The sequence below is a fragment of the Mercenaria mercenaria genome, chromosome 9 (genome assembly GCF_021730395.1).
Source record: "Mercenaria mercenaria strain notata chromosome 9, MADL_Memer_1, whole genome shotgun sequence".
Classification (NCBI taxonomy): Eukaryota; Metazoa; Mollusca; class Bivalvia; order Venerida; family Veneridae; genus Mercenaria; species Mercenaria mercenaria.
Genome location: NC_069369.1, coordinates 51,700,125 through 51,726,954, shown reverse-complemented (window position 1 = coordinate 51,726,954; position 26,830 = coordinate 51,700,125). Strand labels below are relative to the sequence as shown.

The 26,830-nt window shown below is 33.8% G+C and overlaps 1 protein-coding gene across 1 annotated transcript; it reads left to right on the top strand.

Annotated features, from left to right (window-relative positions):
• Positions 1–2,334: 2,334 nt before the first annotated feature.
• Positions 2,335–24,844, top strand: LOC128559515 (uncharacterized). Its single transcript, XM_053551395.1, has 9 exons — positions 2,335–2,487; positions 6,804–6,977; positions 7,559–7,678; positions 9,973–10,128; positions 14,337–14,477; positions 16,590–16,628; positions 17,058–17,267; positions 17,936–18,020; positions 19,282–24,844. Exons 1-9 carry the CDS (start codon positions 2,418–2,420, stop codon positions 19,967–19,969), a joined length of 1,683 nt encoding a protein of 560 aa, XP_053407370.1. The 5' UTR covers positions 2,335–2,417; the 3' UTR covers positions 19,970–24,844.
• Positions 24,845–26,830: the final 1,986 nt, after the last annotated feature.

Below are 26,830 nucleotides of genomic sequence, written 5' to 3'. Positions count from 1 at the left end.
GACAGGCATACTAAAGATGCAACAGATATATATAATATTTAGTTTATTATAATTTTTATATGAATTAAATCTAGGCCCTCACTAAATTGGTCAACTGGTCAAAGAAATATTTATGAAAAAACACAAGAAAAAGAATGATAAGTATGAGAAATTCTTATAAATAGAAAAAATGGCAGGACATAAATGAAAATGTTGCAGGCTATGTTTGATTGATCCTGTTCATGGATAGTGGAAATGCAAGCTACCGTCCACGCCCTCTAGTCCTGGGTTGAGGAGAACTCAACATTTACACATGTTATAAGTACCAAAATAAACTTAAGAGACACCAGGGGCCGTATTCATAAAGCATCTTAAGTATAAGTATAAGAAATTGATTATTTACTTAACTATTAGTTAGGTAAGAAATTTATTTTAATTAAGTATATTTGTTATTCATGAAACAACTTAATAAGTAATTCTTGGCTTTTATTGTGGACGAAAACATTTAAAAAACAACATTAATTTCAGACAGATATAACATGCACAGTCATGTTTAAAGTGCTTTTATCTGAAAAACAACACTTTAATCGTACTCACGACGCCATTTTGTTTTCTGACTTAAGTCATTTCTTACGTATCTTAAGTTTAAGCTGTTTTATGAATAGGACTTAAGTTTTTACTTAGACTTAAGCTGAAATCACCACAAACTTCTTCAACTTAAGTCAAAACTTATACTTAAGATGCTTTATGAATACGGCACCAGGTGTATTTAAAACGTACACTAATAAAGGCACAAATCAATAATTTAAACAAAATCGCCATATCGAATGTAGAGAAAACGTAATACTATACTTATATTGTAATGTTCGTGACGTTGCGCGTGGTAAAATCTTGTTTGGACGAAACGACATAAAAGAAGGATTGTTTATTTAACATGTAAGATAAAAATATTCATCACTCGTGAACACAAGAAGTTGCATTCTCACTCGTGGTTGCAGCACTCATGGCAAATGCGTCTTATACTAGTTTAATAAAGACTGAAAGGAATATTGTCTTAATATATAGCTTTACAATAACACTTAAACTCTAATTATTTAAATTGAATATGAAATAAGGCAAAGCTTCAAAGCAGCCTCAAAGAAATCAGGTTTAACCTAAAACATATTACAAAGGGACTATTAACTACTCAAACGGAAGTGAAAATTCAAGAGAACTATTCGCTTGAAAAAAAGTTTCGTTTAGTGTCATCATACATATTACAGCGAATATTATACTTTGCAAATTTTCCGGGAAACCGGTGTCATGGTGACGTCATTTCCTATTTGTTTTCGACTGTGACTAACCAGATCGGATGCGCCTGTGATATATTACAGACTCCGGTATATGCCGGATTCAAGCGATTTGAATGACTAGTATCTTTAATGTATATATTTTGCAACCATGGAAACCCTAACCATTAGTAAGTATATTATACATATTATACACTTAATATGTGAGGACAAGCAAAAATTTGCGTATTTTGCCGTACGCTTCGATGATAATGATTTTGTGACATGCGCAGAACGACTGTATCAGATCTGTAATGAGAAACATCGTTCGTTTTCTTACTGGCTTGATAATATTGTCCAATTTCTTTCCAATGTTTCATCTTTTAAAAGAAAATAATCTTTTTTTTCAAACTAAATGGAAATCTCTCTTGTATGAATTTTGTGTGATAAATAAGTTTCAGCAATTGAATGACGTTCTGTATTTGATGAAGAGCAAACTACTTCCTTGTCGCAAGGTGCGCCTTGTTAGCTTACGGCGAAAGTTTTAAAATCCACCACTAAGTGTGAACGTATATACATGCGTTACCGTAAAGCTTGATTCTCGAGCATGCTCTTTGGGCCTGGTTACCGTAAAGCTCGATTCTCGAGCATACTCTTCGTGCCTGCTCTTCGACCTCGTTGTTAAATGATTTTTTCTCTAAATTGCCGGTGAATAGTTTGTGCTATTGTCTTGTCTACATAGGTTAAAGTTTGGATTTATTTATGAGGTCAATTAATAAATTACTTATTGAATGGCTTGACAAACAGTAAGTAAAACTATTAGCCCTCGTTCCTTCGGACCTTGGACAAATAGTTTTGACAATCGATTGGCAAGCTATTCAATATAATCTCGGTCATGCATCGTAAAACTGTTTTTGCATTTAACACGAGAAAAGCCATATTATACACATGTATTCCTTCTTATCAATCATTCTCTTGTATCAGGCGCGTTATTTTTTATAATAACTACTCCTATCTTTCATGTTATCTCAAAACACTAAGTGTTCGAACGTTATCTATTTGTCGGGTAATGTGTACTACAATTTTATCAATTGCGTTTTTATCATGTGAGCTTTGGTTTTCTTTACATTGGATTTACTGTTATATTAAGGTGTTTGTCAAGTTCTCACTATGAATGGAATATTAACAGCAGCAATAGCCATTTTATTCCATGTACATGTATTGGCTTTTGCATCAAAAGGTACAATATTTTTAATTTACAACACATCTTTACTAATATTTAGATTAAAGGGTACTTTTAAAGTAGCTTAAAGCTCTACTTAACGTTCTTTTTGAAAGCGATACATTGTATTCCTACGTGTTAAATGTTTATGTAAATAAAAAACTAACTGATAAAGCCGTAGTGCTAATACATGTATATACATGGTTTTAAATGTGTAATTATGTTTAATCCGCTGCCTGTGTGTAAATAAGACTCCAGTATGCCGATATATCAAATATGCCGATGAAATTATATTTAAATTATTAATGACACGGTTACAGTCAAATATTTGTTTGCGTACGATAAAAGGGTATCAAAATGTTATAATGCCGTTTAGGCGCTTGAAATGAAATGTTTCTATTTAGACATACATGAACCATTACAAGGCATAATTTGAGGACAATTTTGCTTTCAATGTTTTTATTATATAAATTGACAATTTTTTTCTAATGAGAAACGAAAGAAAATGTCATCAGCTTAATCATACCTAGTTTTGACAAGATGTTATGTACGGCCGATTCTTAATTCTGACCAGGTCTGGTGTTTCCTGGCCGGAAGAGGACTTTATTTTCAATATATCAATGGTGTTGGCAATTTTTAAAGCAACTTCAGAAAACCAAATTAGGGCCTGCATGTGAATAAATAACAAAAGTAAATAAATTACAAATGTGAGAGCTTGGTTTTTGGACCTGATTAAGTTTCTTATTCAGTATTCTGAAAATATGTATCACCTCAAATTTCACTTACCTAATAATATCAACTTAAATAGCATAACAATTAGATATCTGCCTTTTTTAACGTTTATATGTCAGTGTTTTTGGCACAAACCGAATTATTTATACTAAACAAAGTTCATGCTAGAAGAATTGGGTCAAATTGCTGTTTATCTGTAGAATGGATAACAGGTTCATGCATTCACTATGTCGTAGTAACTTCATATTACTATCAACTGTCAGAATATTGTAGGATTGAATGTTTACTAAAGACAACCTCCGCTAATTCAACTATAATTGTTCTCTGGAGCTCGGCCATTTATTACCTGAAATGCTGTTCATAGCGACGCCGATGGGTCACTAAAATATGGAAGGCTTATATAATTTTATAGAGAATATTGCAAGAAATTAACCATCAAAAATAGTTATGTCTCGGTATGAAGCAAGACTCTACAATTTTTATACTTGATCAAAAATCAGTATAATTTTTATGAAGAGTGCAGACATAACTTGGAAATAAAGACCCTTAACATCAAAACAAAACATATTTTATTCAGTGTTCTCACTGTATTTAACTTTCCTATAATTCCAATAACTGTTGAGTTCTAGTGGTAGGTCTACAGTAACTTAATGTCTGGAGGATTTTAATTCACTTTTCGATAAAATACAGTTCAAGATTTAAATTCAAAATATCATTAAATCCAAATGCAAATCGCACAGTCGTTTCGATTCAGTTTTGATCTTTACCGTGAGATAAAGGAGTTTAATCTATCTTTAAATATTCTTTTTGAAATTTTGATTGCCGTATTTCAGAGACTTTTTTGCACGCCGCAATTTTGCTTATGCCTTGCTTGAAATAACGTGAATAACGTCAGATTGCACGTTCAATCACACAGGAGGCAGTAAACAGTTTTCAGAGCTTCTCGGCCTAGAGTCGCCTACCCAACTTTCAAAACCTCACACAAAAGTCTGTAACCACACACCTGAAATAAAGATATTGCAACATTAACATGACTGTATGTCTATCGTTACAAACCATCTGCAATACATCCCTGATATCTAGTTTTCTGTTTACAAGACCTGAATTTTGTGCTCTCCCGGTCGCGGAAACTGATGACGAAAAAAGCTAAACTTGCCAATTTTCAAATCGCTTTAGAAAATTCCCTGCAAATGATAGCCCCAACTGCTACACGGTTTCATACTCTGGTAACACTGTAAAATCTGAAAATAAGCTCAAATATATGTGCCATCCGTACCGATTTTTCACTATTCCAGTTTTCCTGAGGCCCCTGCTAAAATGACAACTGCACTTTAAGCTAGCTCAGCGGAGGCGTGTATTCGCATCTGCTGCAAGTCATTACGTCATAATATCAAGATCAAGGCTACTCAGCTATTTTTTTTTAATCAGTGAAACTCAATTCTAGCCACTGAAACTTCAATTCTAGCAATTATTATTATTTAGAAGTTCAAATATGCACTTCATTCCGTAAATTGCCTCTTATTTGTAAATTTGACCTGGCCAATTCGACACTAACAGCTGAAAACTGTTTACTGCCTCCACAGGACTTGTCACCCTTTACATTATTGCATTAGTGTATATACGAAAATAAATTAACTGTTATTTTCTTTCTACATGTTTCTACAAGAAATACATAGAGTGTTTTGATATTATTATATAATCTGGGCAATATTGTTTGATAAAGACAGTGTCTGTTGCGATTTCTAAGAAACGAAAGTAGGGTACAAAAAAAACTAAAGATTGAACAGAAAGAAAATAAAATGTATGTCTATCTCTGTTATTGGACGAGAAAAACTTGGTTTCTGCAAATATAATTTTTAATACATCTACCAATTTTGAAATTAATTCTTCTTGTTTCTATTGTATCGTCACGTGAAAGGAAGAAAAACTGTCAACTAGTTAAATTAATTTGTTTATTATGAAATAAAAATCTAGTATTGTATTATGTGATTTTTGAAATGTATTTACGGCCCTTTTAAGCATATATACATGTATCAATATCCGAAAACTACTGTCAAAATACGCCGTATTTTTTCGTAATTGATGGGACAACTCTTCTAGTTCCTGAATGCAAAGAGGGGGCCTCCGTGGCCGAGTGGTCGCTGACTTTAAATCACTTGCCCATCACCGATGAAGGTTCGAGCCTCACTCAGAGCGTTCAATTCTTCATGTTAGGAAGCTATCCAGCTGCCTTACGGAGGATCGGTGGTTCTACCAAGGTGCCCGCCCGTGACGAAATAATGCACATGGGGGCACCTGGGGGTCTTCCTCCACCTTCGAAAGCGGGAAAGTCGCCATATGACCTATCAATGTGTCGGTGCGACGTTAAACCCAACAAAAACAAATTAATGCAGAGAGTCATTTTGAACTACTCCCTTGTTTCGCATGCAGACACCGGTACAGTTATAAAACTTTCTGAAGCATGAGCACTCAATTTCTTATATAGAACATTTCCTATTCGATAATCATGTTTGTGGTTCAAAATGTGATGAAAAGTTTTTTTTTACTTTTTGCGTTGGGAGGAAAACATTATGATGCATACATCTAACATTTACAAACATATTATCAAGATATCAACTTGTAATCATGGTTGTAGAAAAAATATTAGGATTTTTTTCCAATTGTCATTCATTCGCTCCTCCCCCCCCCCCCCCCCGCCCCCTTTGTCATTTCGTGTTTTATTATCGTTTTAAATAAAAAGGTAATTTAACAGTGTTGAGTACAATTCTTAATTCAGTTAGACTCGTACACAGCATTAATAATCCGGCATTGTTAAATAACCTCATAATACTGGTTTGGAAACAGAATGACTGTTATTTTTGTCTACAAATAGGTTTTAATCAGTAACCTACTTTTATTTAATGCTTTCCAATGAAATGCTGGAATATATCAGTGAAATAAAATTGATATTTTCACTTCTTCAAACGGTGAAAATATCATTTTTATTTTTCACTGATACACTTGAATGCGAAAGAATATAATCTGAAATTCTTTGTAAAATATACTTCAGTAAATATATATATGTATATAGATAGCTACACTGAAATACAGATACTTTCTCCACCGTATTAAACTGTGATACTAATCCAGAAAGTTCACAGAACTATTTGACAATTGTTCAACATAGATATCGGGACGTATTGGGACGGCATGACGCAATGCACGTGACGTTGCGCGGATAAAATGGGTATGCGTTACTCGCGAAAATATTGCGCATGGTGTTCACTCTGTATAATGTATTTCGATCATACACTGAAACAAACAAATATCCTCTATATCTTTCAAAGACATATTATGTATCTCGCAATTTTCTAGTGTAATAAAGTAAAACCCACAAGGCTTTAACTAAATATTTTACATATCTGTTGACTTCATATCCGGTACATCTAATGCGTTGTGCTGCAAAACATTGCAGTTTACAGAAAACTATATGTGTTGCCGTGATGTATCTAGATCTCTATATGTCCTACACATAAAATGATACTCTTCCCTCCGATGAAATGTCAGTAAAGTCTACCAGTATTAATAAAATATTACTTGATTAATTTCATTTTCCTGTTTAGGTATCTATTGTAATATCGAGAAACAGTCATGGAGGAATGCGACGAACGAATGTGCTTGGCAAAGAGGATGTCCACTCGCCTACAGAACGGATCTAGGTCAGAACCTTGATGCTATCTTTCCCAGTAATTTTAATGCGAAAACGTCCTGGACAGCCGATTACCTGCAACAGAAAAGTAAGTCATATAGAATTAAAAGTGTGTGGCTTTGGTACATAAGTGTTCACATCAATTTGAATACATTCTATTTATAAACGGTTTAGATAATCGCGAAGATGTTGATAGTTTTATCTATTTAAAGCTTCTGTCCTTTTGCATAATCTATATATTTACAATAGTTTTATACATTTAACGTTTCTGTCCTATTACATTATACATGCATTTTTCTTAGCTAATAAGAAAGAACAATAAATAATTATAACACTATCATGATTGTTACGTTAATAAAGAAACGAAAATACTTCACCATACCACAACCACGAGTGTCCCCTGGAAATAGCAGGACGTCCAATCCCTACTTTCGAAACGTAAAAATATGTTGCCAATTAATATTTTGTTAACATTTTGATAAAATGTTTTTATATATAAGTACATGTAGTTGAAGGTAAATGTCTCGTGTGATGTTAATTCTTTTTCTTTATGCTGGAGAGAATTGTTTCAAATACGTAAGTCTGTTTATGTATACACAGCATTATGATTAGCATAATGTTTATTTTTCATATTGAATTAATTCCACGAACGTATTGTGCATTTTCTAGATAACGGCGAATCCGAACAAGTATGTGGGTTTCGATATATGTCCAACTCAACCGACTTTGGGCAAGTTTTTTACGGAGATTGTGATAAAAACATTTCTTATATTTGCTGGAATGAAAAAAGTGAGTAAATACAATTCTGGTTTCATTTTTTTTCTAATAAAAATTACTGATACGAAAATCGTTTCCGTGCACATATCGATGGACAATGGATCAGTGAAACACGTTTCCCTAATATGTGTCGTAGTTCAGATATATAGACTTCATGTTTAAATATCCAAAACGTTAAAGTGAATAAAAAGCTCCCAAAAATATTGCTCCTATACAATCTAGCAACTCATGGTTGCGACTCATTGTGTTTTGTAGTATTTAAAAGTTACGCTGTTTGCTTTTAGTTACTAGAGATCGCCTTTAAACTTTCAGATTACATGCCTTTTGTCAGTAAATGACTCGGTAGGTCAAAGGTGAAGATGGACATAACCTTGAGAATCAAATGGCTTCCGCTCAATAACTAAAGACCACTTTATCCCACACTTGTCAGACTTTACAGGATGATTGCCTGTCAGTAGATGACCAATTTTACCCCGGGTCAGTTAGTCAAAGTCAAGGTCTCAGTGACCTCGAGACTGAAAATTTTGCCGCTCAGTAACGTAAGAAAACATTTGCCTACTGCTTTCAAACTTCATAGAATGATTGTATGTGGTCAGTTGATGGCCTCTATTGTTTTAGTTCAGTGGGTCAAAGGTCAAAGCCACAGAGACCTCGCCAGTGAAAACAGTTTCATCTTAATAACTAAAGAACGCTTTGTCCTTAAGTTCACAAACTTCACAGAATAGATCCTTATTGTATTGGTGGTTTATAGGTTAATGTGATCTCGGTATTTAAAATTTGACAGGCATAAGTGTTTTACAAACAGCTCTTGTTATTCTACATCCGAAACAAATTCATTACCCACTACTGTACTTGTTTGTAAAGGTGGTCGTCACTCTTAGCCTCAAGGTTTGCTAAAACTTCCTGTTATCTGCGTTAACTGCAAAATAGACATCATATGAATAGATATGTGAAACAGTTTTAATGCAGAGGGGGAAATTGTTGTAATTATCAAGACACAGTAATGAGCTCTTCACTTCCCAACTTCCATTTATTTACCTATCAAATTAAATGATCACAAGTCAAGCTAATGATAATTTAAAAGAAGAAGTACAAAAAGGGAGATAATTTTGTATATTATTCAAGAAAGTCATTGTTTTCAGTTTTAAAATGTCTATATACCCCGATGGAATAAAGGTTACATATGATCTATATTTTGCAAAAACGAATTGAGAAACCAATCAAAGTTGTTCGTTTATTATGTTTTGATTAAAAAAAAAAAGATAAATGAAAAAGTCGGCCCAATTTCGCAAGTTTTGATTAAAAAAAGTAACAAAATGATCTGCATTTTTTTTTTTTGGGAAAAAATAAAAACAATCCCATGTTTTTACTACAGTACTCAAGTATGGAATAGCATTAGAAACCAGGTGGGTGTTAAATACTTTCGTATTTCAAAATTTTAAACCGATTTGGTTCAAAGAAATACCAGTAATGAGAAGGTGCTAAAGTGTTTTTATATTTTAACAATTACGCCACAAATGGCCAAGAATGCATGTTAATATCAAAGTCGTCTCGCTTCTACTCAAATATTAATATTAACTGCAAAACAAGAAAAGTATATTTATTAGTTTTATTCAGTATACTAGTAATTAAATCATTTTCCTTTGGTTCTACTGGTCCGATCGTTCTTAATGTTTTTTCGACTACTGTGAAATGACTAAAAAATGATTGGATTCGCAGCCGCGACATTGATGGTTGTACGCTAGAAAACAACACAATATCTTAATCGGTTCACATCTTCAGTATTAATTTAAATCAATGTTAATTCAGAATATCGTTTAACTAGGATTTTACTAAATACCTGTGAAATTTCCTTTAACATGCTTGTTTAGAAATACTCGTTTTAACCGAATATAATTGTTGCTACATCTGGTCAGGCTTACTTCGTTCATTGTGTAATCAGCTGAAGGTATTTTCCCAATACATACCACGTCCAAAGTACTACGGTTAATACTTTTATAATTTAATTGTTTTTATAGAAAAAAATGAAATTCAGTCTGAAAAGTTGTTATACAATGCGAACTCTTTGTAAAAAAAAACACATTGCTCACAATAATAATTATTATTATTATAAATGACTTTACGGGGAATCAGTCAATGCTCTGACTGCATTAGGTATCTTTGTAAGATACACGTATTATTCGATTTACCAAACGTATATGTCGCCGATAATCATAAATACTACTAACTGAAAATGTATTTGAAAATATTTAGTAGTTGGTACTTACATTGTACAACGATTTTCGTGAATTAATGTTCTCTTCCAGCTTCAACATTGCAACTTTATACAGGCGAATATGAACATGCTGTTAAAACTTGTCATCAAGTCAGTAACGGTGTATTAAAGAATATTGCTGATATATTTAGACCAGGATATTACTGGGTAAACAGAACAAAATACTGTGTTAAAATGAAAATCTCAGGTATCTATTTTACCTTATCTGCATGTATTCAGAAAGCTTATGTTAAAATAATATTATTTTATTAGCGTGACAAGTGCCAAAATTTCTACATAATTATGTATTATGGTAAGGGAAACAGTTAAAGGAACTTGCCGGTAGATTAACATTTAAATTTTATGATTTGTATATCATACGGAAACGTATATAGTGCATTAAGAATATACCTGCAATGTTGCACCAAGGTTTTACTTCTCGTAGGCAGATAACGCATTTTGCAGAGTTTTCTACACGTGCTCAGGTCCAGGCTTGTTAATAATTACTTGCAAAAGTAATGCATTAAATTAGCATTACTTAGAAAAAATAGGCATTAAATTAGCATAAGCATTACTCATTTTTGTCAAAATAATGCATTAAATTAGCATTACATAGGGTGCATTAACATTAGCATTAGCATTACTTTTTGTGAATCATTGCATGTTATAATCACATACACTATTTGTTTGTTTTTCATTTAATTATTTAAGTTGTTTATTTCATAGCAGCAACACATGACTTTATTACATTTATCAGTTGTAATGAATCAAATCTACCATCTAGGGATTAATTTGTATGAAATACTTGAAATGATCTGTCTATGTCTCCAGTGATTGATACCGTTTATGTATTATAGTTTATCACTGTTGCATTTTTAGCTCACCTGAGCACAAAGTGCTCAGGGTGAGGTATTATGATCGCTCACCGTCCGGCGTCCGTCCGTCCGTCTGTCCGTCCGTCCGTCCACACTTTCCTTTAAACAACATCTCCTCCTAAACCAACAGGCCAATTTTGATGAAACATCACAGGGATGTTCCTTGGATGGTCTTCTTTAAAAAAATGTTCAAAGAACTGAATTCCATACAGAATTCTGGTTGCCATGGCAACCAAGAGGAAAAACTTTAAAAATCTTCTTCTCAAAAACCAGAAGCCCTAGAGCTTAGATATTTGGTGTGAAGCATTGCCTAGTAGACCTCTATCAAGTTTGTTCAAATCATGACCCCAGGGTCAAAATTGACCCCGCCCCAGGGGTCACTTGATTTTACATAGGAAAATCTTAAAAAATCTTCTTCTCAAAAACCAGAAGACCTAGAGCTTAGATATTTGACATGTAGCATTGCCTAGTGGACCTCTACTAAAATTGTTCAAATCATACCCCGGGGTCAAAATTGACCTCACCCCAGGGGTCACTTGATTTTACATAGGAAAATCTTCAAAAAATTTCTAAAAATAAACCAGAAGGCCTAGAGCTTAGATATTTCACATGTAGCATTGCCAAGTGGACCTCTACAAAATTTGTTCAAATCATGAACCCCGGGGTCAAAATTGACCCCGCCCCAGGGGTCACTTGATTTTACATAGGAAAATCTTCAAAAAATTTCTAAAAATAAACCAGAAGGCCTAGATCTTAGATATTTGACATGTAGCATTGCCTAGTAGACTTCTACAAAATTTGTTCAAATCATACCCCCGGGGGTCAAATTGACTCGCCTCATGGGATTACTTGATTGTACATAGAAAAATCTTCAAAATAAACCAGAAGGCCTAGAGCTTAGATATTTCATTTGTAGCATTGCCTAGTGGACCTCTACAAAATTTGTTCAAATCATGACCCCCGTGGTTAAAATTGACCCCACCCCAGGGGTCACTTGGTTTTATTTAGGAAAATCTTCAAAAAATTTCTAAAAATAAACCAGAAGGCATAGAGCTTAGATATTTCACATGTAGCATTGCCTAGTGGACCTCTACAGATTTGTTCAAACCATGACCCCAGGGTCAAAATTGACCTCGCCCCAGGGGTCACTTGATTTTACATAGGAAAATCTTCAAAAATTTCCTAAAAATAAACCAGAAGGCCTAGATCTTAGATATTTGATATGTAGCATTGCCTAATAGACTTCTACAAAATTTGTTCAAATCATGACCTCCGGGGTCAAATTGACCCCACCCCATGGGGTTACTTGTTTAGCTTTAGCGAAGAATTTTTTTCAAGAAAGCAATTAAATTCAGGTGAGCGATATAGGGCCATCATGGCCCTCTTGTATGAATATGAGCTGCTCAAAGATTTGATCGTTTAGTCTGCTACGATCTGGCCTGAAAATCCTGCCAGTGATTGAGAATAGTCTTTCGACTCGTGCCGAAGTAGCAGGAATGGCCAGGTATCTAACTGCAAGTTCTGCTAATGTAGGGTACTTGGAACAGTGTTGCTTCCAGTACTGGAGTGGGTCGTCCTGTCTGCTTATGCATTCCTCATTCAAATACTCATCGAGCTCAAATTCTCCTAAGCCAGAAGGGTTCCTGGACCGTTTGGGAGTAGATGGTGGCAGGAAACTGAAGAAATCTTCAGCCTCTTGATGTAGTTAGTACGCTTTAGAGGTGGTGATTGTTCATCCTCCTGAAAAAAAATGTAACAGTGTGTAGCCCATTTTACAGGTTTTACCTAGGTCATCTATAGTTAAATACATGTATGACTTTCTTGTATTATATCTGAATTTTTCTTTTACCATTACTTTATAAAAATACTTATGTTGAAGTACAGAGTTAATGCGCATTTTAATTGTAAGAGAAAGTCAAGTACCTGTTTAATGGCTCCTTTAACATGACATGTAAAAGCTAGCTGCCGTGGCATACTGTTAATTGATAAAAAGGCGTCAAAAGATAACAATAGATTCTGTTTGATATTTTGGTTAACAAAACTGATTATGTCACACTTTAATGGCTATTATAAATTTGTAGTTTGGAGCTGTCCCAGGTTTTAAATGTGACATCAGGCATGGTATACAATAAATTCCCGCAGTCAGTAGTAAAACTTTACTGACTAGACAATAAAGAAAAAAGAACTTACCTTGATATGTGTGATAAAATTTGAGATTATCTTTAAACTGCCCGAGATATGCTTAGCACAGTACATGCATTTTGCTTGAATTTTTTATTCTTGTCTTCAAATGCACGCTTTGGGACATCAAAGTGCTTTAAAACATTCATTTTGTAGGTTTGAGCCCAGAATGAGAATTTTCAAAGTAGTTATTTTATGCATAGTAATTACATATGAATGAATAAACAACAGTTAATCCTATAGTACCTGAATAATAATTGCATACTATAACAACGAGATTATCTAAGATTGGTCAATTATTTGGGTTACAATCATGATATTTCAATGATTTATCCAGTGCACACTGAGTAATGTTTACTAAGAAAAACTCTTTCAGGTGTACACTGAAAAAAGACAATTATACAATTAGACAGTTTAATAAAATCATACAACAATCTGCTAGAGAACTGCTATAACCTGTGTAAATAACAGCATACGTATGTATTATGTTTTTTCCAGTGATACAGAAAATAATGCCTAAGTAATGCTAAGCATTAGCATTAGCATTACTAACTTTGGCATTAAATAAGCAATCTTTTTAATGCTAAAATTGTGGCATTAATCATTACTTGGCATTATTTAAAAAAAAAATAATGCATTACTAATGCATTAGCATTACTACAAGCCTGCTCAGGTCACCATTTTGTTGTCTTAAATAATCATTTACTTGAACTCACGGACTTTCTTTCTGTTTACTTCTGTTTACAGCTGCTAACAAGACTTAGTATAAAGACTTAATCGACATTCCTACTTCAATGTCTTAACCGTTTTTGTGTTCATCGATGGATTTCGGCCTGGATGTATTGACATTTCAGTTGAAATTTGATCACTTTAACAAACTACAAAGTATGCTAGTGCTAAAGCGCCCGCTTCAAGTTCGGGACGTCCTGGGTTCGCACCATGACCGTGTCATACCAGACATGGAAAACGCATCAGTAGCTAGACGCTAAGCATTAAAAGAAAAACTGGCCTGTCTTTTCACATACTCTCCTGGCGATGGGTATCATCAGATGTAGCACTTTGGTCATTCGACCTAAACTAAATTAGTATAAACTATAACAGTTAATACGCTAGAACACCTATCCCAACACCTGCTAGATCTTCATTGACTGACATTTTGAAAACACGAGTATTAATACCACAAAAGATAGTTGGAAATTAAATCAATACAAAAAAACCCGGTCGCATTCTTCTATTCATATTCAAACTAAGTGAACGAAAACAATAACTGACATATAATTAACACTTATAAAGTTATGTTGAAATGTTTAACTTATATGTGCAGGTACATGATTGTGAAGGTGTTTGCTTTTTACGACAGGACATTATTCATTGGCAAGAGGGACATTTCAATTGGCAAATATCCCGGACACCCCTTTCAGATGTGGTGCATATTCAAAGGATATTGGTCTATACTTCAGGAATTGTACTGACGAGATATCTTCACTGTGTTATTTTGTCAGTAAGTAGACGCAATAATTAGTAAAACATGCCTACAACTTGGCTGCGATGTATTTTTGAATACATACACGCATTTTGAAAAATCTGTTCTCTTCATATAAGAATTATATTCTGTTGTAAATGAAAAGAGCGTGCTGTATTTTTCACTTTTTTACAAAATCAATTGTATCGGGTTTGGTACATAATTTTGAAGCATATCATTGACTTTTACATTTATTTTGCAAGCGACTATGCTTATTTAATGCTTCTATTGCCCAGAGAATGCAGGAGTCAAAATAAAAAGTTACAAAGTATTTTTACTTTTTAGTCTGCAAATGTATTGAACATACCTGGCGCTGTACTAGAATCGTACGAAGGTCCAAGCGTCGACGTGTTATTGCTTGTACGTTATTGGTGTAAAAAATCTTTAGAAAAAATCCACAAAATAAATTTATTTACTGGTACTGGAAAATAAAAACCCCAAGAAATGTGGGTTTCATAACACCAGATTATTACGTTAACCTTACATTATATTGTTTATACATACAAATACCGTAATTATATAGGTACTATGTAGCAATTGCTCATTATTTTTTTTTTTTTTTTTTTTGCAATATAACTTTAAATTTCGAAATAAATCTTAAACAATGATAACTTCGAAAACCTTATCAAGTGCTTCTTTCAACAGATAAAAGTTATGAATCTTTGAGCGGTAAACACTTTTTCCTTAAGTTAATAATTATGACAAAAGTTATTTAATATAAAGTAACTGCAAATAAACAGCAGTTAAAACACTACAATTACGTATCATGTTCATGCACAGCTAAAATCGCATGAATAAAGAAACTGAAGGTTTTCCAGCATAGCAGCGAGTTGAATGGAACTACAAGTGAATTTGAAGATTGTTGATTGTCTGGTTTACTAGGATCACAGGATTGAAATTATCCTCGCACTAAATATCGATACTGACTAATTCTTCTCCTATGGTCATAATTAACCAGACAAGTTACCTTTTGCCAAGCAGACGTACATGATTTTCAAACGCAAGACGCCATTTTGTTTTTGTCTGTTGCTAATTTTCGTATTTTTCCTTACTCGTATATTTGAGACTGTTAATTGGGGAAACACTCATCTTGGTGGTCCGGTGGTCTAGTGGTAATACGCTTGACTGTCGATCCAGAGGTCCGGGGTTCGAATCCCGGCACTGGAAATTCCTGAGATGCTCTTGAGTGTCTCCCACCTAACTAAGGCCTGTACTGGTTCTTCCCAGGAAAGACGGCTTCGCGTGTATCGGTGCTATACACCGGGCACGTTAAATAACCAGACTGTCTATTCGCAAAGAGCTAGGCTAAGTTAGCCGGACAGGCCATTTCTTTCTCTTTGTTCTGGGGGCTTTATCTCACTCTGTCCCTCTGGTCAGATCGCTCTGTGTCTGTATTAGTAGAGAATGAATTTCGCGCCATATGTTGCTGCGTTTGTACTATGTAAAGCGGCTTTGAACGTGTTTATCATGAAAAAGGCGCTGTATAAATCTGGTATAATAATAAATAATAATAATCTTCAACTCTTGATTTAGGCTCATGAACTACGGTATTATTGTGTTGTATGTAAGCTAAAGGTAGGAGTGTATATCGCACTTTGTACTCATTTTCGTTCCAATATTATGTTTTTGCGAGTAGAAGAAAAACTGGGATAAAACTTGTATCATATTTCTCAGTTTCCGACCTGTGTTTTCCAGCGCTAGGTTAAAACGAACGTTAAATTATTGCTTTTTAATCAACTTTTTATTACTTGTTGATATTTACCTACTTTACTTGAAGAAATCGAAGTGAAACAATAATAAACAAGCTATTAAAATGCAGTTAATTTCCTTTAGAGAAATGTAAGACTGTTCTTAGATTGGAGATTTGAAATATGACCAGAGAATGGAATTGAACATAAGAAAGACCGAAATGTCAGCATGCATAATGAAACGTGTTTCTGAAATTTGATCAAAAGTTCAATATATGGAAGTCGTGTTATCCCCCGGAGACTATGTCATCATAATATGTACTGCGGCGACGGTATGAGAAATATCAATCAAGTGTCAAGTCAAAGGGTGCTCCGTTTAGTGATATCCATTTGTTCATTTCAGATGCTCCATCTGGTCCCGTTTACACGTCTTGTGTTAAAGGTGAGATAAGAGGAAGACTCGTATAAGATGCCTAATCTTATAACTGGTTCTATTTATATTCTATAATATATCGCAGCTTATACGATGTACTATAAAAGACAAAATGCAAACTGTTCTAGTAATCGTAATGTTTTGGAAATAAAAATGAAAATGTAATTAGAAATGCAACTATCTTAACGAATTATTCTGTCATTTACATTTAAACTGTTCTATGAGTTTCAGGATTTTCCTATCAGGTACAAGCATATTTGTTATGCCAATATCATCCCTAGATTCACAGGCAAGTTAACAGATCTACATTTTGTCACTAAAATACCACTTACACCAAAAGATTTGTACATTAATTATTATTTTGATTTAGGACAGTCTGTTTGCTGTAGTTGAATTTGAGTAAATGGGATGAAGATTGTAACTCGTACACTGTTTCAGAAATGAATCACTCAACTGTAACAACTAGAAACATCCCAGTTGTATTTACGTCTACTCTTGCTAAGAAAACATCTACAGCTATTCCAGTAACTAACATAGCAGCCGATATCCAAACACACTCTCCGGGCATGACCACGGTGACAACTTTCTATATACATGCATCTTCAAAGAATGGTTCTTATTATCAAGGGCCAACTGATAAAGAGTCAGGTAAATATTCAGTCATATTACATAAGGCAGTTACCAATATTTCTTCTTGTCCACCATTTGTGCCTCCTCGGCCGAGTGGTTTTCACTCCGAATCAACAAACATGCTGTGGGTTAGAAAACTTTCCAGGGTCTACCTTTTCTATCATCGAGTTCAGTTTGTGGTTATATTAAAATGGTACATTAGTGATTTTGAAATGAAATATATTCTTGCTTTATTCAGATTTTCTTTAAGCGAGAAAACATTGCCTTAACAGTCGCTGAAATCCAACAAAATACATTTTCGTAAACTCGTGATACATTTACTTCCCTCCTAAAACTCACCATAAAATATTAACATCCCGCTTCCTTGGTAACAAGATGGTTAAATGATTATAATATAATTTCCTTGCATTATCCTTGTTTGTCTCACTTATGTCAAATTAACATACACGTTACCCAAATTTGACATATTGTATATGCCTTACCTAGGCCAGGTAATATATATTGAAAAAAATACCGTGTTTTCGAAAATTAAACGAGTTATATTTTTCTTCATATTTTTTTCAACAACTCGTCAACTTTATCATGAATGAAAATTAAACAGAGTAGAAAGGCTAACAATATCTAGGCACTCATTTTTGCATTGTTTGAAATGTACCATTTATAAATTGTGTTTAATTTTTTTTTAGATTTTGGCGTACAGATTGGAGTACCTGTCGGCATTTGTCTAGCATTGATTTGTGGGGTGGTACTTGGTTTATTTATGTATAGAAGGTAATTAAATGAATTCACACTATTCCTATATTTTTGGTTGATGCATTTAACTGGCTTTCGTTACTGTAGTTCTTAATTCTTTTCTTACTTTGTATGTTTTAAATTTTCCTCCTAAATATCTTGTAGTATCCCATCCTTACATGTAATTCAATACCGAAGACTAGAGATACACGCGTTGAATAAGTTATATTATTTTTAACAAGAGTTGTAGGACAGCAACGCACGACTATTCAATAGCCTTGTCAATTGAATAAATATAAAACTTAAAATGGGGCATAATTTTGTAAAAATGCAATAGAGAGTTATGTAACCTGTAGAATGCATGTCAGCTCAGCACAGTGGACAGGTGTGTGCAGTTTTAATCCATTCCCATTAGTGGGTACTGAGCTACTAGCTTTCATACAAAACTAAACCAAAAATTGCTTAGTCGGAAAAGGGGCATAATTTTGTAAAGATGCAAAGCAAAGTTGTAAAACCTGTGCAATGAATGTCAAATCATCACAGAGAACAAGTGTGTGAAGTTTCAATCCATTCCCATTAGTGGGTACTGAGATACCAGCTTACATATAAAAGTTTAACCGAAAGTTGCTAAGTCGAAAAGGGGGAATAATTTTGTAAAAAATGCAAAATGAGTTATGGAAAAAGTGCACTTAATGTCAGATCATCATACTAACAAGTGTGTGAAGTTTCATTCCATTCCCATCAGTGGGTACTGATATACCAGCTTACATACAAAAACTTAACCAAGAATTGCTAAGTCGAAAAAAGGGGCAAAATTTTGTAAAAAAGCAATTAGAGTTATGGAACCTGTGCAGTGTATATCAGTTTAATTCCATTCCCACAAGTGGTTACTGAGATACAAGCTTACATACAAAGACTTAACCAAATCGGGTCGCTGACGCTGACGCACGGGTGAGTCAAATAGCGCTACCTATTCTTTGAATAGTCGAGCTAAAACACAGTTTATTCATGCAATGTGTTTTATATTTTATATCGCATAGATTTATTGTCAGCTTGATATCAGAAAAACACCTTTCAATAATGCGTCAGTTTTATGTTCCTTGTATTCGGAGCTGTCATTAGTCGTTGACAACATTCCAACATTACTTTGAGGTGGGTACCAATTAATTTAGGATCATGTTTTCTGCAAAATCGTCAAATGATCCCATTTGTGACTTAATGACCCGTCGTCCAGAGCGAGCCGTATGCACTTTTATATCATTACATCACATTACTTATGTTTTTAATAAAATTTATTTAGGTATAAAATCAGGAAGGATGGGAACAACACAGATAGTACCGACTTTAATCACAACGAGGATTCTAAACCATCCTCCAGACGGGTAAATGCGCACTTGAACGCTTGCTACGAACCGAATGATCGTATTCACTCTCAAGCGTCTAAAGACGTCGAAACAGAACATGAATGTGAATGTGATAGTGCGAGTAAAAAGACAAATTTTAACTATGCTGTTGTTCACAAAAATAATTCCAAGATGAAGTCACCAGTTAATTCTAAAGCAATGGATTGTTCTGCAAGCTCAAATGCAAGCGAATACAGCTTTGCAAAAGAAGTTGAAAACTATGATGATAATAAGACAGAAAAGTTCTACGCAGAGGAAAGCCTCTATGATGTTACAAGTACTTCAACTAGGGGAGATAAATTTACCAACGTCTACAATAAATTGCAAAGTGAAGAGTATGATTCAACAGCTAACGTTACAACAAAGAGTAGTGCAAATGTCTACAAAATACCCCAGAAATTGCCATCGGACAACGTCTATGACACCACACGACAGACAAATCAGTTAAGGCCACCTGATGATATCTATAATCATGTGTTAGGAGCAGCCTCTAATGATGACCTAGATGAATATGACTCAACGCTTAATGCCGGTGAAGGTTTTACATTAACGCTTCCTGATAACACGTACGATAAAATTCAGTAGACAAAACAGCGATGCTATGATTATGTCTGATACAAAAGGCATTAGTTATGGAGAGAGGAGGCGGCTTCAAGCAAACTTTAAATGATCTGATATCAAATACATCCGAAGCACCATATAACTGCAAAGACATAGCAAGATATCAAAATGCTATAACTGAAGGAGACATACTGCAAAGTAATCCAACATTAATTCGTAAAAAAAAAAACCCTTGGTTTTTAGGTTGGTGCGCATGTGTAACCATTTTAACTATGTTATTTTAATTCTGCATTTCTTTGATCCTCAAACTGAGAAGAGTTTTAACTAATATAGCATGTAGCCATTGTGTGGAATGAAAATAAAACGATAATATAATTCCATTGAATATAATGTTTCAGACAATTGGAAAACAAAACTCAACACTTGTAAGTATGAAAAAGAAAAAAATAATTGGGAGTTACAAAAAATGATTAAAAATAGTTTATCTTTTGTATTATTACAAGCACTTTCCTTCGTTCATTTAAGAAATAAACAAATGTCGAGAGGGTACAAGTCTGCCCCGCAGTGAATATCAGTATCGCAAACATTCTTGACTCATGTGAAAACACAGGGTTTAACAGAATATAATTTCCTTTTTTAGTATTTAATCGACAAATCGTATTTGAAAAATATTTGAACATTTCTGTCATGTATTCTCTTCTACTGGTTAATTCACGTATTTATGAATTTTTGACCTTCAGCCGTGTCTGAAATAGTGTTTTGTCACACTGTTAAACCTAAACATTCAAATTCCAGATATTATTTCTAAACGGACATTCATAAAAAATGACCATAATATAAATGTTACAGGTAATATGTTTAACCGTAAGAACGGTATTTTGAAGTCATTTAACTTCCTATATATCACAGCAGATAAGTAAATGTTTTATGTAGGCCATCTCTTATCAGAAAACGGATATATTTAAGAAATTATAATACCCTTCATATGACTAAAATTTACCATCATTCAGATATTTCTAACTTCCTTCTGTACTATATCGTGTTTTTCAAATAAAGATAGTTTTTATTTAATATCATGACGAAAGAAATTAAACTTTCTTGTTATGACTTTAATTGCAACGTCGCTAGGTACCACATTTACAAGTATGCTGTGATAATATCTAATTTATTTTGATTTCATTTTGGTCCTTAATGCTGTGTAAATATTGGTAATACATGACTTTTTATTCCTAGGTGTTGAATTGTATAAATTTGAATACAATGACGTGTATATAATTATGCATAACTTTAAAACTAAAGTAACCTTTCAAAACTTTATGATATGATTTTCATTATTCTTAATATTATAAATTACTACTTTACATTTTTTCGAGTTACAATGCCGTAGAAAAGTTGCTTAGCTAAGGGAAAACTATAAAACACAACACTTTATGTATAATATAAATATTAAGAAACATAGTTCTCGAAATCAACTTGTTTGTAAAAAACAAACTTTAAGGAAACAGCTGAACAGCTAGGCTAGTAGGAAACCACTTCATTATATTTTTATGAGAATAGATAATATACAGTTCCTATTTATCAGATACTGTAACCATTAGATCACACGCAACTCCCAAGTCTTACATACTCAAGCGAAATTTGGAGTTACGAAAATACTTCATTAATTTAAACAAGTTCAACGTGAATTTCTGCAATACGTTTTAAAAGAACTTGGTAGATATCCTACTGTAACTGCAAAAACAACAAGAATGACAGTTATTTGGAATAGAACTTACATTATTTTCAAATGGTAATCGTCTGATAATTACCTTTATTCATATCATACTGTTGAAAGTTCAAAAAAAGAATATACCCTCATTTTGCAGTCTGGAAACAGTTATAGTATGCGCAAAAACTTACTTTAAACATTCTATAAGATGACAAAAAAATCATAATGATATTTAAATATGCATGTTATGTGAAATTGCTAATTATTTTCAATTTCAAAGCATATTAAGGGAGGTAAAACATGATTTATTTCCCTCAGAAAAAGATGTTGTTTTCAATAAGAATATACCATCTCAAAATTCTAACACTGCAGTTGAGGGTGCCGGTGCCGATAGAAAATTTTGTCAAGGAGGGTTCCCATGCCGGATGCAGAGAGTCAAGACGGATCCTGTAAGGCAAATTTCGGCATGGTAACATCCGGCGCGGCGACGTTTGGCGTAGCCCCATAACGACGTTTGTCATTGTGTCGCTGCGACAGAACGAAATAACGAAATCGCACAAATCAGGCATCATAACGATCAGCTAAATATTTTTATGTTTTAACAATTACTTTAATTTTTATCTTTTGAAGAACGGGTTTCTATTTACAGAAAAATAACACTGTATTTTTGTAATGAGCCGATGGAAGGCCGGTGTGGCATACTTATTTCCAGATGCTAAAATGTCGTGCGCTCGAGATGAGATGTCGTGCGCTCGAGATAACATGTCGTGTGCTCGAGATAACATGTCGTGCGCACGAGATAAATGTCGTGTGCTCGAGATATCATGTCGTGCACACGAGAAAAAAATGTCGACTGTACAGGATAAGCTGTCGTGCGCTTAAGATAAGATCTTAAAAAGAAATAAATGCATGTACTAAACATACCACCATATATTTGTTTTCGTTCCTTCTGATTTTTTAACATTATGTTAAAATATATATACTTGTAAAACATAATACTTAAAACCTGTAGATTTACGTTAGACGCGCAACTCGATCAATCGGACACATTTAAGCAGACGCTTTCTTTTTATGTATAGAGATATCAAATACGATATCGAAACTTCTCCATCAAAACATAGGCAGTTGACATGTAAAGTTTCATCCTTAGTCATGGTCAGACTTGTCTTAAGTTTGAACCTAGTCCAAGTAGCATTTTACCCATTTATTACGGTCGCTTACGCATAACCTGCACGTTTAAAAACGCGTCAGCGAGCCGACACTTTTGCTCAGTGGTTAGAGCATTGGACTAGCACCCGAGCGACCCGTGTTCTAATCCCGCCACAGGCAGTTGGGATGTTTCGTCATAAAACGCCATGCTCTTTAAATGTCGTAGGACCAGTTTTCTACTAAGTAATATCATCAGTTCAAATCAGTTTAGTGAAACAGTCGCTTATTCAATAAAAGTATTTCTTACAAGAAAAAAGCAACATTTTCTAACATGCGTTGATGAAATGATATCAATGTCCACAAAAACGTATAAAGAATGAAATTGATTTTGATGTATTTACGACTGTGAAACCGGTAACGTTCAGTTAATTGAACTTGGTGATTAAAAAATTAAAACGATTCCTGTATACCAAATAAGTAGTGAAGTCTAGATATTTTGATATATGCTTAGAAACTGCGGAAATAATGGACTTACCTTTCAGTCGTAATGACCGTTGCACAGATATTTACCACCGTCAAACCGGCCAAGCTCAGCATTCCTAATGTTACATAGTGCAACCTCTGAGGATTAGTGAATAATAGATTCTACTAAGCGCATGATTTTGATTTTATAGCAACTGAAGAAGACCGTCGGGTCATAAAACCGTTCGCTTCAGGATTATTTTAATCCTTTAAGCGTATTAAAATAAAATAAAACATCCATCTGCCTGGCTCATTTGATGGCTTGACCATTTCAATGTTCTGAGCAAAGGACAATGAAACATTAGTCTTAGATTGTGATATTACTACAATAATAAAACCTGTAAAAAGATCCTTTGGAAGCATAGAATGCAACTAAAGACTCGGTTTGATTGAGTCTGTTCATGAGCGGTAATAAAATGTGCAACACCTCTCACGCCCCTTAGCAGCGGCTTAAGCGGAACTCTATTACACATCCATTGAATGGACTCCATGATCCCAACGGACCAGAAAATATAACAACACTGAATCCAATACGGGGAGACTTTTTACAGCCGCCACACGTACTTAAAGATTGCTGTTGTGATAGTTAATAAAATCTGTAAAAAGATAAACCTTAAATCATAAGCACGATAAAGGATCTATGAAGAAGAGCGTTGGTATTACGTTTATTTTATTTTATTTAAAATGTCATTAACACGTGAGCGGTATGCAAAAATACAGGGATGTCAATCCTATTGTTCTTTGACAATTCATTGTTCTGTAGATGTTGTACGAATATACACAATCAAATCGATGCAGCTGTGACATCTTTGTTGCATTCAGATGTTGTTTATTTTTTTAAAAATGATTTTACATTCTACAGAAAGGTTTTATCCTGATCAGGTACAGAACATTGCCAGCAATCAACTGGATATACTGTATGCCATTTGTTTCATGTAATAAACTACGTAAAATGGTATAAATCTTGAATTTTATCAAAACATCAAAATATCCCTCTCTTATATTAACTCGATAAAGGTGTGATAGAAAATCATTTTGGTAAAGATTGTATTTTTTTTCATACACATGATTATTTTCAGTCTTACCCCAAGTACTGTAAACTCTAGCTTTATTTTAAAAACAGTGAATATTCAATTATATTGTGTATGTAAAAAGGTTTATTGGTGGTTTATGTGTGATACGTGTCTTATTACCGTAACTATGTAGTAATTTATTATGTTCACAGCGTTTGAACGTATCGTCACCTTTGTCCAAAATGAGATAACGGGAAACTTTACAGGAGAGAAAAACACTTCCTTCTCTATAATCATAATCTGTTACGAAAGAAGCATTGAGATATCATAAACATTTATTGTAGCCAACGATTGTTGTTGAGCATAAACAGTATAAACATTTTAATTTTCATTTTTGCATTAGACGTTTGTGTGCGAAAACAGCACAACTGTTCTGCTGAAATATTTTAACACTTATCCATACAACATTCACGTATTTTGATGTTATTCAGTCTATATCAAATAAAGTTGTAATACTATGGTTGTTTTAAGTTTTATTTTATAGTATTTTTTTGCCGAATTTGTTTATATTATGATTTTATAAATTTTCACTCATAATGTAAATGATACAGTTAAGGCCTATACTGTCTGAATAGAAATAAAATAGCAGTTATCCCTTTTGATCAAAAATATTTTCACATAACATTATTCACACTTTTTGCGCAAGAACAGTATTTGTAAGGTTAGTGTAATTATCTTCTAATGCGGTGTCAGATGTTCTTTCTTTGTTTCTCCGTGATGTCTGCTTGATTTACATTGTCTCGGTATATTTATGTATACATGTCATTTAAATATCACCATACATACTATGATTTAGGGTTTCATTTTTGAGAGGTGGCTACGTTCTTGGAACGGGAATATGGTCATTGCTACTATTTTTTATTTAATTTTCCTTTGTCCCTGATTCTTTTAAATTTTATGTTGAACCCATGATTTGGTTTTCAAAGTTATCAAGAAAGAAAATAAACTGACTTGTATGGTACTACATTGCAAATACATTGTATGTCAATACATTTGTATTTTGAACCAACTAATGATAAAAGGTAAACTTTGAAAACAAGTCAGTTATCTCGATATTGCACTCGTGTTTATTTACATTGAAACTTTGATTATCGTTGGTGAAAGTTATAAATTCTTTAAACATTGATTATGTCATCATGCTTGAGAGACGTTATACTTTTTTATCTGTAGATAAAAACCTTTAGTTATTTTAACTTACGACAAGGTTTTATCAAGGCTTGAATATGAACGGAATACTTTCAGCGCTAGTTACTATTTTATTCCATGTACTGACATTGGCTTCTAAAGGTACAAAAGTGTTGTTTACAATGTTTATTACACACATTTTAATAATTGTAATTGTTTTGTTTTGACTAGTATAATAATTGCCACATGCCGTTTTCAACAGATTTCAGGGATACTATTAGTAAATAAAGCAAATGTGTTACTTATGATAACTACCTATTATTTCAGTCCTTTTTATTTCATGTACTGACACTGGCTTCGATACGATTTCACTCCTGTTATTAAGCGTTAAAAGCCGTTATAAACCGATCTTTGGGGAGCTTAGTGTCAAATATCCAACAATTAACATTATGTAACGTTAAATACGATGACATATGTATACATTTTACTGACACTTCAAACAAACTTTTGTGTGTCATAATACTGGCCCTCCGAGACTGGCCGAAATATAACTGACCAAGCCATACCTTATTCCCAATTATACTTTCGCCTTATTTCAAGTACGCTCCCTGTTCTTTTTATCCCTACCCCAACCCCACCGCCGCGAGAACTGGAGGGATATGGTTTTGGGTTTGTCATTGTGTCTGACGTCTGTCTGTCTGTCTGTTTGTCTGTTCGTTCGTCTTACGCAGTCGTATCTTAGTAACGTTTAGTAGCACCGTACTGATATTTAGTGACTTGATGTTTTTTCACTCATGCTTTGAAAAATCATACCAGTATGACAAGAGCTGTTGCCCTGTAATTAATTGGAAAACTGCATATATTTCGTCCTTCCAGCGATATCTTTGTTATGAGTAGGTTTTGTTATGTTAACTTGTATTTACTCATATTTAAATCTTTGCATTGTTTAAATCGATGTAGTATGATCACGGCCATTGCTCTTGAATTAATGATTAACTGCATATTTGTCCTTCCATATCTTGTTTATAAGTAGTTACATTTAGCTGATATTTGGTTTTGCGTGTTTGCATATTCATAGATCTGTTTTACTGAAATTTCGTTTTGAAAGCCAAATTAGTATAACGAGAGATATTGCCCAGCAGTTAATTAAAGTCTGAAATTGTACATCTAACGCCAAATCTTGATTATGGCTCAGTTACACGGAGTTGATTTTGTGTTTCTCTAATCACTGTGGGGAATCACATGATCAAAATAATCTCTAAACCAAAGTTATATTTTGAAGAACATGAATAAAATTTCCTGTCATGA

What these genes read in the sequence shown, in the direction of transcription:
- LOC128559515 (XM_053551395.1), top strand. Translation starts at nt 2,418, where the DNA reads ATGAATGGAATATTAACAGCAGCAATAGCCATTTTATTCCATGTACAT. An exon ending in TTCACTGTGTTATTTTGTCA is followed by an intron (nt 14,478 to 16,589) that starts GTAAGTAGACGC and finishes TGTTCATTTCAG; the next exon opens with ATGCTCCATCTGGTCCCGTT. An exon ending in GGTTTATTTATGTATAGAAG is followed by an intron (nt 18,021 to 19,281) that starts GTAATTAAATGA and finishes AAATTTATTTAG; the next exon opens with GTATAAAATCAGGAAGGATG.